Below are 15601 nucleotides of genomic sequence, written 5' to 3' on the forward strand. Positions count from 1 at the left end.
ACATGTGTCCATTGCTTTTCTTCAAGTGTTTTAAATATTAGGCCTGCCTTTTAAAAGTCATATGTTGTCTTTAATTAACACGCCTATTTACTTTGTTGAACCAGAGAACTCACTCTACCAATTTGGATGTTCATGACACAGTATTTTGAGGTGTCCTGGCAACTAATTTCTTCACCACCCACAATCAATTCTTACCTGTTTTGCTTTCCCTTTTTAGATTCAGGTCAAGCAGTTTGACACAAATAGTAACACTTACATGGCGTCAGCTCAGGAGGCATGCAGCCACTGTTTGTCCTTTTATTACTGATGCTGCTTGATCATCGATCATCTGGCTGAGATCGGAAGGTCCCGAGATCTGGCTGTTCGCTTTGTTCTTCTTAAATTGTAAACAACAGAGGAGCGGCACTTTGATACTGTGTGATCATCCGCTTCCCAGCATCATTTCGGCTGGTGACTTAGCACTAATGGTTTTTGCCTGACCCACTTATTACACTGGTTGCTGCAAAATAGTGAATTTCTGTCACTTCTTCCTTAGAGTTGACATTCTTCTGTAAAGAGATGTTCTCTCCTGCCTTGGAGCTTCTTTATTGAACATATTGCTATGCATTTCCCTCTGTATTCTTTTCTACCTCAAATCGACCCAGCTATTCTGTCTTTGTGACATGTCTAAACAGGTTTTTGGATCATTTTCTTATTTTTCGAACAGGATGCTTCAGGCTCATTAGGTACCTTTTATACCCTGAACTAGGATTCTAAATAGTTCAGTATCTAATGTCAAGTGTTTTCTAGGGAGGGACCCACATCCTTTTCAGCCAGACAAAGAACTGTTAACTTAGACACTGTAGGGTGGAAACGGAAGACTGATACAGGCTAAGGCAGGATCTGCGAATTCAGACGAAGTGCATCTAATTTGCAAAGTTCCTGGAGGGGACCCAAACATTTCCATAAAAATGGGAGATGTATGACTTACTCAAGGAACTGACAGCTACAGAAAATAGCTAGCAAATAGGTAAGAAATAGCCAGGAGTTGTAACTGCCATGCCAAGATGTGTGGCGTGGTCAAGGGAGGTATTTTGCTTTGTTTTCATTGAACAGTTATCCCATTGCATTTAGAGTCTAGCATCAGGTATTCTTTCCCATAGGAATGGCAAGATCACACGTGAGGAAGCGGAGAGACACAGTGCCTTAAACAGAATGCATGTACATGATCTGTCACAAGCTCATGCAGTACTCTACCTCGTTATTAGCTATATTGAATGCAGGGTATGTTCTTCTGATACTTTCAAGTTTGGTTAGTTTTAAGTTTTCCTATGTAGTAGTCTTCTACTGCTTCTTCTAGGTATTCCTCGCCTAAAGGGCAGTGACTTCAGCCCTCGGGAATGAGCTTGTTGAGACTTCAAATATCTATTGACGTATTCATATGGCTTAATTTTCTGAAACAATTTAACTTATTCCAGCGGTCATGTGCCTTTTATAAATGGCCATGTGGAACTGTGGAACGACATGTGGAGTGATAATCAGATGCTATGTGATCAAACTAAGACACAATTCTCATGGAATGGCAGGTGACTGAGTCTGCCCTGTCTTGTCACTTTTACTAAAACATGAGGCCCTTAGGAGCAGAGACACTCATTTTTAACCCCTGGTGCTGCATTCAAACTCTGACAAATGGCATTATCCCTCATGTCCATGTTGACTGGTCTCAGGGCTCTTCTGAATACCATACAGTACAGATTTTTAAACCCCTTCTATAAAATCACACAGCATTTGCCCACAATCTATGCATACCCTTCATATCCCTTAAGTAAACTAGGGTATTCACAACAAGGTATAGATTGCTTATAGTATCTTTTTGTAATGTAAATACAATATAAGTTGTTTCTGTAACTATACTGCTCAGGAAATAATTCTAAGAAAAAATAATCTGTATATGTCTAAGATAGACAAGAGTGTGTTTTCCCAAATGTTCAACCCGTGGTTGCCCGAATCTACAGATTTAGACATCCCATATTTAAAGGGCCAGTTGTATGTAAAAAATAAAGGCATTCACATACATGAGCAAGGTGTTATTCACAGGAGCCAACTTTAACAAGATATGACTTTACTTTATTCCTATTTGAATGTAATGAATATAGTAAACCAGCTAAATGCTACTAACTTGTATGAAAGTATTTGCTAACTGCTTAAATCATTATGTCCCTCTCTTCTCTTTGTACGAGGCAACCCTAACCTGTTCTTTCAGCAGAATAGCCAGAGAAAACAAAATGAGGTGAAGATTTCCTGGGTATTTGTTTTAGGTTAGAAATCTGATCCTGCATTCTATATACCACACCTGTGATGCTGGGATTGTTACTCACACTCTGCACTTAAGGATACTGAGCACACAGTAAATAACTCATCCCAGTGAGATAGTCAGTGGGAGAGAGGGCCCTTGAACTTGGGTCTACCCTTCTGTATTCCCCATGACAGGGTCCACACTGTTGAGAAGCTTTCTCTCCACAAGCTTGTGGTTCTCATCCTTACACCTGGAAGAACTTGGAAAAGAAAGTGAAAACCAAAATGTCTATGAGAATGTTTCTTGTGTTTCTGAGGTCTAGTTGTCTACAGTATGAAACCCAAAGTTAAGCTCGGCCTCTGCCGATACCCAACTATATCACCTGTGAAATCTCACTAGAATGGGAGCTTCAACTGGTCCGTCTTGTCAGGCCTGCCCAGCAGCCTGTCATCAGCACAGATGAGGAAGAGAATAGAGGAGATGCAGTGTTTACAGTTACACACAGGCCACGCCCAAGTGCTGTGGTTGCTTGTATTCCCGGTGTGTATTCTATTCTTGTCCTTCGTTATAATCAGGACTGCATCTGAATGGTTGATCACAGCAGCTCTGTATGGTTCCCTGTACTCTGCAGTCCTGAGAGAGGAATATCTGAACTTGGTTCTGAACAGTCTAAAATCTCAGCCCTGTTCTAGACAAGTTCTTTAGTGTGAAAATAAGAAAGTGATTTTTTTTTCTCCAGCATACATGAAGCTCACTCTCTCTGCCCATTTCCTTTTTAAGATGAGCACACCTAATTTAAAGGTCCAAAGTGCTCCGTAATATAAAACTAGTCTTTACAAAGGACATGACCCTACCAGTGGACAGTTCCACATCTGCCCTTGTGTGACAGGAAACAGTTAAATTGCAATCACTACATTAAGATATGAAGTTAACATTCACTTGTTTGTACACAGTGTGAAAAATGACGTGAGATCTATCCTCAAGATAACATTATGTATTCACTCTGAAATCTGAAAGATTTATAATGGCACGTGTCATGGATCAGGGAGGTGCGCTACCTCTTCCGAGATTTCAAGATTGACCCTTAGTGAAGGGACTCCAGTCATAACCAAAAATGTCTCTCAAATTTTTTCTGTGAAGATTTTATTGTGGTATTCAAAATAATAATTTTCTTAGAATTATATAGTACATTTGCTGGATTTTTAAAGCGGTTTTATTAGTATATATTAATAATATATAATGATAAGTTTTACCATAATATGGCTACATGAATATAATTTATTTTAATCATACTCTCCCGTTACTTTTTCTTAAAACCTTCTAACCCATCCATTCCCATTCCCTTCCCAGCTAGTCCCCTGTCTTCTTTCATGTCATGTGTGTGTGAGAGAGAGATTGAGAGATTGTGTTTAATTAGGTTGCTGGCATAGACATGCTGAGAGGCAATCAACAGAAGGTTGGGCTCCTAACTGCACTGTTGAAGAAGATCTCACCCTCTCCTCTCTCAAGGATAAATTCTCAGGAAAGAATGGGACCTCATAAGCACCTCCCTATCCATGTTATAACTGTTGATGGACCCAAATTTGTGCAGTCTTTGCAAGTAATAAGTTCAAGAGAGCAGTGTCCACCTCATGCCCAGAAGACAATCCCATATACTCTTCCTCCAACTTTTACCTTCTTCCTACCCCTTCTTCCAGGAAGTTCCCTGAGTCTAGGGACAGGTGTGGTGAGATGACAGGGGGGTGCAGGGGTGGGGGGAAGCAGTGACACAGATGTCACATTCAACCATCTGTTCCTTCTCAGCTCTTTGAGGGATTATGAGCCTCTGCAGTAACTACTACCCATTTCAGAAGGAAGCTTCTGTGACCAAAGAAAACAGCAACTATGCTTGTCAGTGGCTCGGACTAAGTATTCCAAGGATTTCACGTGCACAGCATGCCCATTTAGCAACGCAACAGCAGCAGCTTCCACTCAGGCCTGTGATGCTGTAAGATTAAATAGACTGTCCTATTTCAGATTATCCATGTCTGTTTCTGCTTTCCATTCACTTTCTGTAAACTGGGACGTTATCACACACACTTAGTGCCACTAATGCTGTCGTGGGAAAAGCCAATATTATAGAACAAAACCTAACTTACAGTTGTCTTGCTCACTAAACTGTTTTCTGAAAAGGCACCATTCCTGTGTGCTCTAATACAATCAATTAAATTATTTTCCCATGTGAAAACTAATTAGGATATAGTGTATCTTACAAAAATAAATATACATGATATGGTTTCCTTTCTCTGAAAGCTGGGAAAATCTCAGAAAACTAGGAAGAAATTCATGCACAGCTATCAACCACAGCAACAATGTTATCCTTTGAGCTCAGTTAAAACTAGGATTTTCATCTAATTGACTTCTAGACTTAAGACACATTTTGTCCCTGAGCAGTGGTGGCACATGCTTTCAATTCCAGTACTCAGGAGGCAGTGGTAGGCAGATATTTGAGGTCAAGGCTAGCCTGGTCTACAGAGTAAGTTCTGGAAGGGTCTGGACAAAAATCAATCAATCAATCAATCAATCAATCAATCAATAAAACACATTTTGTCAATTTCAGGTGACTGTGTATACTTGATCCTTCACTATAGAAATTTTAAAGCACTCTCTTTTGCCCTTGTGATTAATTAAATGATATCAAATGTTCATATTGCCCCATAAACAACATTTATAAAAAATTGTACTCCTAGTCCTGGGATGAGCCTAACAAAGCAACTTGGGAGGAAGCAGTCTTATTGGTAAGCTTGATTATCATTTGGAGTTAGCAAGTACTACTATACCCCCACCATGCCTCCCACCCAGACTCCATTATCCACACCATGTAACAGTGTATGAATCTGCAAACACTGATGTGTATGTATATCCCCATCGTTCAGAAACCATATTTCAGACAGCTTTCAATGAGGAGACAGGAGCTTCCCACAATGCACTGCGTGTTACATGTATTCATAGGAAGGGCATGTTGCATTCCTAAACAGTTCTACCTGGTGGCTTCTCCTTTGCATTAGGAAAGATGTTGACAGCTACAAAAGTCAAATAACTTAAATTTTAATAAAGAAAAATCCACTGCAGTGGTAATGCTGACTATATGTTGACTTGTAGTGCTGTTAACTAGGATTTAAATTTCATGTTCAAGATGTCCTCAGGAAGATAGCAGGCCCCCTCTAGTGGAGAGTGAGCCTTGTAAAGGAACTATTCCCTCTCAAGCACTAAGTTAGATTTTGAAGGAAAGAGCAATTTCTGCTTTATGTTGGTTTATGTTTTTCACATTTTAACCATGAAAAATCCTGTTAAACAACGAACATTTGCAAGAGAGCTGTGTAAAGTCACAACTGTGAAATGAAGCGCTGTGACTAAGCACCACAGTGCCAAGGTGCTAACTTGTTAGGAAATAACATACACATTTGCGTGTGTGCCTGTGACACTGATAAATACAAAAACTCTAACGGCATGACTCTTACACTTTCACTCCCATAGTTAAGTGCTTGAAGGACAATCTCATCCCTGGCCTTCGTCTTGAGCTGAGTATGTAACTTGTACAATATTGCACATCTGAAAGTCAGCTTTGACCTTTGTGTTCCCATTAACTTTCCAGAACATAAGCCATGCTCTCCATGGCATTCTTTTATGAGACGAGAATAATGACCCAAACTCCATGCTTTTTTAGGTATCTAGTTTTCTGTCCCCTATGACATGTACTGTGCCTTATAGAATTTATTGGTTTGATAAAATTTTATTTCAGTGCCATCAAAAAAATAAATAAAACTTTCCCAGGCAAGCAAGAAAGTAAATGGCACATGACAGGTATGTTTTGAGTTTAGAATTAGTAAAGAAAAAGACAGGGAGGTTAATGAAATTTATTATTAATAGTAATGTATAGCCCCAAACGGTGAGTGGTAGTAGCAAGGTGTGAGACGGCTGGGCAGAGAACAGTGTAGAAAGAAATCCTTGCTCTGAAAAGCCTACACCATGTGTTTCCTCCATTCTCTTTATAACTTCTATCAAAGACTGTGATCAACTGTGTTATTGTAGCTATTGACAAACTTGGTACACACTGTGAAAAGTTGCTCTTCACTAATCTGCTTTCTTTTTCCACAGCAAATGATGTGCTTGGCTTTGGAACACTGGTCAGTACTTCTAACACCTACGATGGGTCCGGCCTCGTCACTGTAGAAACTGACCACCCGCTCCTCTGGACCATGGCCATCAAGAGCTAACAGTGTGGCATCCATCTCGTGCCTGTGCCTTCCCATACCTGCCCACTGAGTCATTGCTCAACATGAACAATCATACAGGTGTGCAGAAATCTAAACTTCTCCATAGGGAGCCATGCATGTTCAAGGTGTTGGGGTTAAGGCGCTGCTCTGAGCAGCAGAGCACTTGTCCCACCTATACAAGGCCTTGGGTTCAACCCTCAACACCATGAAATAAAGATGTTGGTGTTTAAAGATTCCAGGATATACTATAAATGATATGTCAATGTTATATTGAGGGAAAAATTATGTTCTATCAAAGCAAATAAGCTTTATCATACACTATTGAAAGAGCTAATGTGGATCATTTACATTATGTGATTAAGTTTTGATCATTTTAATTTAATTAATCAGTCTATTTACCTTTAACTTTAAATTTTGAAGCACCAGAAGCTGTTTTGTGTTGTCTTGGAATCTGGCACGTCCTTAAGTGGCCGACCACAGGGGCGTCTCTCCTAACACCAGACTCCACTCTGTAGTGCCCGTCATCTCCCGAATGCTGGTATGGGATGGCATTGGCTCCCTTAGAAGTCATCTCGTAAAAGATAAGAATCATTGACTTAAGTAGGTTTGAGCTTTATAAATGTGGTGTCCTTATGAAAATTGTGACACACCCAAAAACTTTGTCCTGAGGAATCAATCATAGGCCTGAAAATTCAGTCACTTTTAACATATTTCACACTAGGAGCTAGGGAGATGGCGCTCAGTGGCTAGGGTGACTGGCTGCTCTTCCAGAGATCCTGGGTTCAGTTCCCAGCAACCACATGGTGGCTCATGACCATCTGTAATAGGATCTGATGCCCTCTTCTGGCATGCAGCTGTACATGCAGATAGAGTACTCATAGACATAAAAATAAATAAATCTTGGGAGAAAACATACTTCATGCTAAAAACCAAAATATTAATTCGTGGACCATATTTACTGACATGACCAGAAAATTAGCATGCTATGGAGGTAATGAACACCACCTGCTGAAGAATTGATGCCTAAGGACTGTTCCTGCACCCCAGTCTACCCTGTGCCTGGTTCCTGAACCCCTACTTTCTCCTGTTTGTTGGACAGATCTGTAAACCACAGATAGATACTCTAAATGCTAGCATGCAGGTATAGAGCAGACAATACAGTTCCTGACTTAGCCTAAGCTTGCTGGTGCATTAAAATATATTCATGTTTCTTTCATGAGCTCCCCTCCTCATCTTACCACCCTCTCCTATCCCATTTATTCAACCCTATCTTGCCAAACAAACCATGATTTAAGGCAACCTGCCTGCCATGTTGCATTTATCCAATGACTATGTTACTGTCTTCTTGGTGCTACAACAGTACAAATCTCAAAACATAAATAGAGGAAGAAAGGGGGTCAGCTGAACCAATACCAAGTTCTTAACAAAAATAGTTAGAATCATTGTTATTATTTTATGCAAATATGTGATTCTGAAATCTGAATGTCAAATAAAAAGTTATCAATATGCATTCTGTGGTGGGTTTCTCAGAAAACGCTTAATGTCATCACTTGGATTTCAGTATGTCTAAACTCTCATAACCAGTGTTTCTGTTCAAAGAGTGACTTAAGATGTGTAAAATTAAAATCTCAGATCTGACTTCAGATGGCAATCCAGTAGTATTAAGGAAAGCTATGTATCTTCTGGGGCAGAGGAGGTAAAAAGAACTGGAAGAGGAAGACATTTGAGAAGCAGGAAGAGATGGGGTCAGACAGTTGAAGAGCACATTGATGACAGGCCCATGGCTAGGATCTTCTGCATCTTCTCAATACAAATGCAGACCTAAGAGGCTCCATGTATCTCTTCCATTCCCAACAGAGAGATGCTACTCTGCCAGGAGAGAGGAGCAGCCAAGATCCTTCGCTGACTCATTTAACTCAGAACCTTCAGCAGGAAAGCCTGTGCAATCTAGTTGCTGACTCAAACAATATGTGTGCAAATGAAATTAGGAGGGGAAAAGGGATGCAGCAAAAGTTAGACTTCGCTGCATCCTCTTTTACCACCAGTCTCTACTACTGCAGAGTAGAGGCTCGGCCAGGCCTCCGGCTTCCATTTTGCAGACTGATGATGATGATCTGTTCATAACTACAGGCATATTCTTTACATTCAAAAGACATATGTCCATCATTCAAAAAAATTTACTGTCAAGGAGTACATGTTTTTTAATCTGAAATCATCAGTGTGTGTGTGTGTGTGTGTGTGTGTGTGTGTGTGTGTACTTGTATGCATCTGTGTTTTAATGAACCTTGGAAAACATGTGAACACTGAAATGTGTAGGGTGTGAATACTTATACTAGACTGTCACCTGAGAATCATGCCAGAAACATTGGATGACCACACTGGAGATTATCTCAGAGCAAAAGCCACCATTCCCAGTTCCTGCTGACAAGAGAAGAACTGCTTGCTGGTATTACGACCTCCCCCTGTTCCTTGAAACTACAAAACGGCAGTCGCCCTCTCTGTGTGCTACCTCACTCTCTCATCTAAACATGCTCACCTTTTATTTAATAGCAGCCACATGACCCGGCACATGGTGAGAGCTCGGGTGAATGGGTGAAAGTTAACCCTCCAAGGAATTCCCTCTTAGTCCTCACCTGCACCCAGTGGCTACAAATGGGAAAATACAAGTTGGACCTGCTAGGAAAGATGCCTCTTGGACCTTGACTTATATCAGTTCCTTCCTTCCTTGATCATTTTGTAGCTTCTGTCACCTATTGACTGTTGCCTAAAATGACACTAGGTTACCCAAAGCTCCAGCTTGGTCTAAGTAGATGTTGGTCACATTTTCGACAACTGGAATTGCACATGAGTGTGAGCTGCATCAGATGGGGATAGGATGGAGTCAGGTGTGGTTCTGCCAGGAATACAGTTTGATCCTTCCTTTCTGGGGAAAGGACCGAGCAGTTTTCACTGGGGTTGGAAACTAGGGCTTTAACTCAGAGAAGCAAGGAGGAGGCGGACATTGCCAAGCTATAGTGCTAGTTTTGCCTCATGCTTCTCTATGCATGGCACGTACCTCTCATCATCCACCAGTGTGGAACCAGCCTTGCTCACCACTCCTGCTCATACGTGTGCATCCCTGAGCACTACCTCAACTGCTGAATAAAGCAACCATAGATGTGATGTGACTGAGGCCAATGATATGCACCAAGTCAGTGAAGAGGAAGAAATGATTCTTCCCTAAGGTTGTGGGATTCTTATGGTCCCAATGGTGATTTTCAAACTGACCCGCAAAGAATACATTTGCATCGTAACCCAGTCTGTAGAAAAAACACGCATACACACTGAAACCTGCAGTATAAATTTAACTTAAATAGCACCCATAAATGCATTTGAAAAGCATATCTTGGAAATGAACAAAATTCATAAAAATATAGGAGTCTAAACTGAAACTAATTTCTTTAATTTATGATGATGATGTCATTTTTAGAATGTTTTTTTTTTTTTTTTTTTTTTTTTTTTTTTTTTTTTTTTTGTAGAGAGGAAAATTTAAGCAGCAAGGTTGATTTGTTCCAAGGAAGACCCTGAATAACGTCTGGACAATTTCTGCCATGTATAGGTAGCACACGTTTGCCCTTCCCTGCCCATAGCAAATTCCACTCATCAGTCATAATTTTCTTTTCTGGTGAGCCCCAGCCAAAGCCTCAAAAATCCATCTCAAAACAGTTATCCAAGCAGATGTGACTGACGATGCTCCAGTGGCTCAGAGCTAATGTGTTATTTTCCCACTGTATACAAAAGCACTCTGCTGACAGCCCAGGAAAGAGGCCGTGCAAGCATCACTCTTACTCACAGCTAATGGGTAAATAAACACGTCCAAGGACTTGTTCCCTGTGTGCAAAAAGCAAGGGCATTGTGCACAGCAAAAAAAAAAAAAAGGAAACCTTAGGTCCACCCCAAAAATAACTGGGGAAACATGCACTGGCCCTTGTGCTTATCCATAGTTGAGAAGGAAGAATCTTCAGAACAGAGCAGCTTCTTCCTGAAAGCCAGAATCTCTATAAGTCCAGATATCGAAAGGCATCTGATAGTTAAAGAGCTAAAGATTATAACTTGTACCTTAGCAACTAGTTATTTTATAAATTAAAAAAAATCTATAGGTTTTATGAATATTTAGTGGACAGAGCTTGGAGAAGGGGACAAAAATGAAAAATTGTAAGTCTAAAATTCTGTGTTCCATCTGAATAACTGATCTCATGTTGAGTTGGCTAACATTATGAATCCTTTATATACTGTAAACCCCCGAGGTCATGCACATCTGTCTTCCTTTGTTGTGTTAGCTCCTGCTCTTAGAATAGGACCTGTCAGCCACAGAGTTCAGTGGAGGCATGGAATATGCTGCTGTCTTAGCAAATTTCTGTCTTGTACCACACTGAGAAGACACATGCATTTCCTAGCCTATTGTTCTTTTTCTTCCATGGTCCTGAACTATCTATGTTAATATTTCTCTTACTTAGGTTCCTCAATCCAAAAGACACATATCCTAATTCTGCATTAGACAGAGCTGGTAAAATCATTGTTCACTTTCCTGTCTAAAGAAGGAAATAATTTTTACAAGGCCAAGCCTGGGCTCCAAGCTCAAAGCCAAGGCAAATATTTTGATAAAGATAAGGGGAAGAAATCAAAAGACCAACCAAGGACTACAAAGTTGCCTGAAACCAGTGAATAAAGGACAGAAAAAGACATAAAACACACAATGGCAGAGCTTGGGCAAGAGATTTGGGTGGGAGGGACCAAAGACATAAGAACAAGAACTTCCTCAGCCTGGTGGGAAAGGAAGGCAGAACAGCAAGGAAATGAACAGGGAAATTGTTCCTGGGAACACGGAGGTTTAAGACAGGATAGTGGCTGTCATTAGCTGAGGGAGACTAAGACAAGAATGCATGCTGCTTCTGACAACGTAAGAATATGCCATTTGATCATTTTCTCTTTGTATTTAAATCTATTTGTTTCCCCCAACTTAAGCCTATAAAATTAATGTGAGCATTTTAAGATGAGGATGTACCTAACTGAATTATCCACACTAAACTTGATTATATGTGACTTAATTTGTTGCTCTATAATGAATAATCTATTTATAAAGAAAAGGCCTACTTTAATTTAAGATAGAGGCGCACCTGTAATTCCAGCACCTGAGAGTGGAGAGAGGAAAATCAACTTGTTCAGTCAATCAAATTCAAGGTGATCCTCAGCTCGATAACGAAATCAAAGAAATTGGGCTACATGAAAACTATTTTCAAAAAGCAAAAACAAAAAGTAACATCAACAAAAAGCCTGTCGTATAAAGACCTATCGCTCTTACTAATGTACTTGTATTAACACACTTTATTAATAATAATATCTGAAGACTTCTGTGTGTGTAGCCATCCTTTGACCTGTTTCTACCAGTTTCCCTCCTTATCCCACCACATCTTAGAAACCCAGTAATTTCAGTTTCACCTTACAAAATTTAAAAACCGGTTATCTCCAACATAACGGGGCTTTTGGTACTATGTCCTTATGACCAAACATATGAAAAGGCCTAAAAGTAAGGAGCTTCTTAGAATACTGTAAAAGCTTCCATTTCCCGCTCTATAGAAAAGACTTAAGTGCTCGCCGACATTCTCCACTACAGCTACCCTATTAATTTATTATCCCATTCATTCTGCCACTGGTTCCCTATTCATGAAAACATTCCCTTGGCCCCAGTGGGCCACACACTGCTCTTTCATTTTTACTCCTTAAAATTCAAGGAAGCCTGTGTGAATAATGAGGCAAAGAGAGACAGTGCAGAAAGTCGCTGGCATCACTTTTAGCCAGGGAATTTATTATGGATATTTTAAACTTGACCTTTTAGTCCAAATTTTTATTCAATTCCAATGCAAAAAAAAATTAAGCAACAAGGTCACTGTGGATATTTGTATGCCAATGGCAGTGAATGGAGATTCATGAATAGTGATACAAGATTAAATTTGTAAGAAGCCAATAGATTTTTCTAGCAGCAATTAAAAAAACAGGATATTTTTAATCAAAGAAGTTAAACTTTTTACATCACAGATTTGTTCTTTGAGAAAAAATTGCCATAAATATGCAAAAGAAATGTTTATGTAAGTCACAATATATCATGTCTTCTCTAGGCCATGTATGTGTACATGCGCATAAGGATATAAATGTTATTCATAGAGATGCTGCTATAACGCATTCCCATTTCAGGGCTTAATAGCTTTCTGTGCATCCGTGTACGGCTCTGCCTTCTCCTTGTGTTGATATCATAACTGTTGAGCTGAAATCATGTATCTCATATTCATGGAACAATGAATGAGTGAATTGACTATAATGAATTAGAAATTACAGAGGCCTCAGGTTATTAGAAACGTCAGTCTCAGAAAATATCCCCATACCAGCAGGCCTTTGCAGACTTGTAGGAGGTATATTCCATCTTGTAGATAAGAAAGCCCCAACAGCATTGCTATCTACCTATGACAGAAAGGACTTGCTCCCTGGAGGTATGGCAGATTCCCTGGACTAGAAGTATTCAGTCTGTTCCTGGACTAACTCTCTTGAAGATCTAGATTACAATGTAATCTACATGGACCCATGTTGACTGACTTTCCGGGATTCTGAAAACTGTCTACTAATATGACTTCTGAGGAGAAAGACACCTATGTGCTCTACCTTCTAGTGTTTGTGCTGCTTTGAGTAAAATCATTAGAAGCAATTTTAACCTTATTTCTTTCACAATTATTTTCTTATGGCCAAATTAAAATATTACTGATGTTTCATGTTCCAGTCCTGTCTCTTATGTGAAGATGGATTTGATTTGATATTTGATTTATGGAAGAATATGGAAAGAAGAATATAGCTAACCTCCCTCACTACACACAAATTCCAAAGACACTAATCCTGTAACAAAGAATTAACTTTAAATAAAGGAGAAAATACATTTAAATGGAACATTCCAGATTGGCATACGACTCTTTTTTTTAATGGGATATTTTATATATTTACATTTCAAATGTGATCTTATTTTCTGCTTTCCCCTCTGGAAACTTCCCATCCACTTCCTCCTGCTTCTATGAGGGTGCTCACCTGCCCACCTACTCCCACCTTACCACTCTGGCATTCCCCTACACTGGGGGATTGAGCCTTCACAGGGCCAAGTGCCTCTCCTCCCATTGATGCCAGACAATGCCATCCTTGCTACATATGCAGCTGGAGCCATGGGTCCTTCTATATGTACTCTTTAGTTGGTGGTTTGGTCCCTGGGATCTCTGGCAGTTCTGGTTGGTTGATATTTTTGATCTTCCTTCAGTCCTTTCTTTAACTCCCCCATTGGAGTACCCATGCTCAGTCCAATGGGTAGCTGTAAGCATCCACCTCTGTATTTGTCAGGCTTTGGCAGAGCCTCTCAGGGGACAGCTATAACAGACTCCTGTCAGCAAGCACTTCTTGGCATCTGCAATAGTGTCTAGGTTTGGTAGCTCTTTGTGTTAGGGATCCCCAGGTGGTTCAGTCTTTGGATGGCTTTTCATTCAGTCTCTGCTTCACACTTTGTCCCCATATTTCCTTTAGACAGGAGCCATTCTGGGTTAAAAATTTGTAGTTGAGTGGGTGGCCCCATTTCTGAACTGGAGGCCTTGTCTAACCTCTGGATATGGTTGCTACATGTTTTCCCTCCCCTTTGTAGGGCATTTCAGCAAATCTCATCCCCATTGGGTCTTGGGAGCCTCTTGCTTTCCTGGCATCTGAGTCTTGCTGGTTGCTACACCCAGTTCCCCATCCCCCATTGTTCAAATTCCTGACCCTCCGTATATCATCCTTGTCTCCTCCCATACATTCAACTGGGGAATATCAAATGGCCAAGAAGCACCTAAAGAAATGTTCAATATCCTTATTCATCAAATCAACCCTAAGATTCTACTCACACCAGTCAGAATGACTAAAATCAAAAACTCAGGTGACAGCAGATGCTAGCAAGAATATGGAGAAAGAGGAACAGTCCTCCATTGATGGTGGGATTGTAAGCTGGTACAACCACTTTGGAAATCAGTCTGGCTGTTCCTCAGAAAATTGCACATAGTACTACCTGAAGACCCAGCTATACCACTTCTGGGCATATACCCAAAAGATGCTCCAGCATATAACAAGGACACATGCTCCACTATGTTCATAGGAGCCTTATTTATAATAGCCAGAAGCTGGAATGAACCCAGATGTCCTTCAACAGAGGAATGGATACAGAAATTATGGTACATTTACAATGACTTCATGAAATTCCTGGGCAAATGGATGGAACTAGAAAATGTGATCCTGAGTGAGGTAATCCAGTCACAAAAAAAAAAAAAAAAAAAAAAAAAACCCAAAAACCATGCACTCACTGATAAGTGGCTATCAGCCCAAAAGCTTGGAATACTCAAGATTCAATTCACAGACCACACGAAGTTCAAGAAGAATGAAAACCAAAATGTGAATGCTTCAGTCCTTCTTAGAAGGGGAAACAATATACTCACAGAAGGTAGGGTGTGGGAGGACTTAGGAGAAAGAGAGAATGGGGGTGGGGAGAGATGGCATATAGCTCTTAAACTAAGGTTGAGTGGCATCTGTAAAGCAAACACTGGGTAAGCAATGCCTTTGCAGGGCTTTCCTGACACTCAGTGGTAAACAGATCAGGATGGGCTTCCCCTGCTCTGGTTACTCCTCCAACTCCTCCCCTGATGTTTCTCATATTCACTTAATAGCCTAGCTTCACCATGAACATCAGAACTGTCAAAATGAACTCTACAGAGACCTTATATCCCCCCCCCCAACAACAAGAATTAGCTCCTCCTACATACTCCATTTTACTACCTGTGGTTAGAGATAAACTATCCACATCTTCCTCAAGACTGATCCCTGCTCCATGCACAGCTCCCTGCCTCCCCTACAAAGGTCCTTCTGCAGTCTGCTTGGCCTATGTCTTTCATCCAAATCATTCCCCTTCATAAGTTTATTCTTACACTCTCAGCTACCACCCAACTTTGCTATTCTTCTGTCCAGACACTGTGCTCCTTTA

At 40.4% G+C, this 15601-nt stretch overlaps 1 protein-coding gene across 2 annotated transcripts in view; it reads left to right on the top strand.

Annotated features, from left to right (window-relative positions):
- The window catches only part of TPK1 (thiamin pyrophosphokinase 1), a gene marked incomplete at its 5' end in the record, with an annotated part of 314282 nt that extends 306362 nt beyond the window's left edge, over window positions 1-7920 (top strand). For both annotated transcript variants that reach the window (XM_080931980.1, XM_080931979.1), the window contains one exon: window positions 6413-7920. In XM_080931980.1, the coding sequence (XP_080788106.1) occupies window positions 6413-6531 (119 nt within the window). In that variant the 3' untranslated portion in view covers window positions 6532-7920. The remainder of the gene's footprint in view (window positions 1-6412) is intronic.
- Between the last annotated feature and the right edge of the window lie 7681 nt (window positions 7921-15601).

The sequence above is a fragment of the Micromys minutus genome (assembly GCF_963924665.1).
Source record: "Micromys minutus genome assembly, chromosome: 18".
NCBI classification, from domain to species: Eukaryota; Metazoa; Chordata; class Mammalia; order Rodentia; family Muridae; genus Micromys; species Micromys minutus.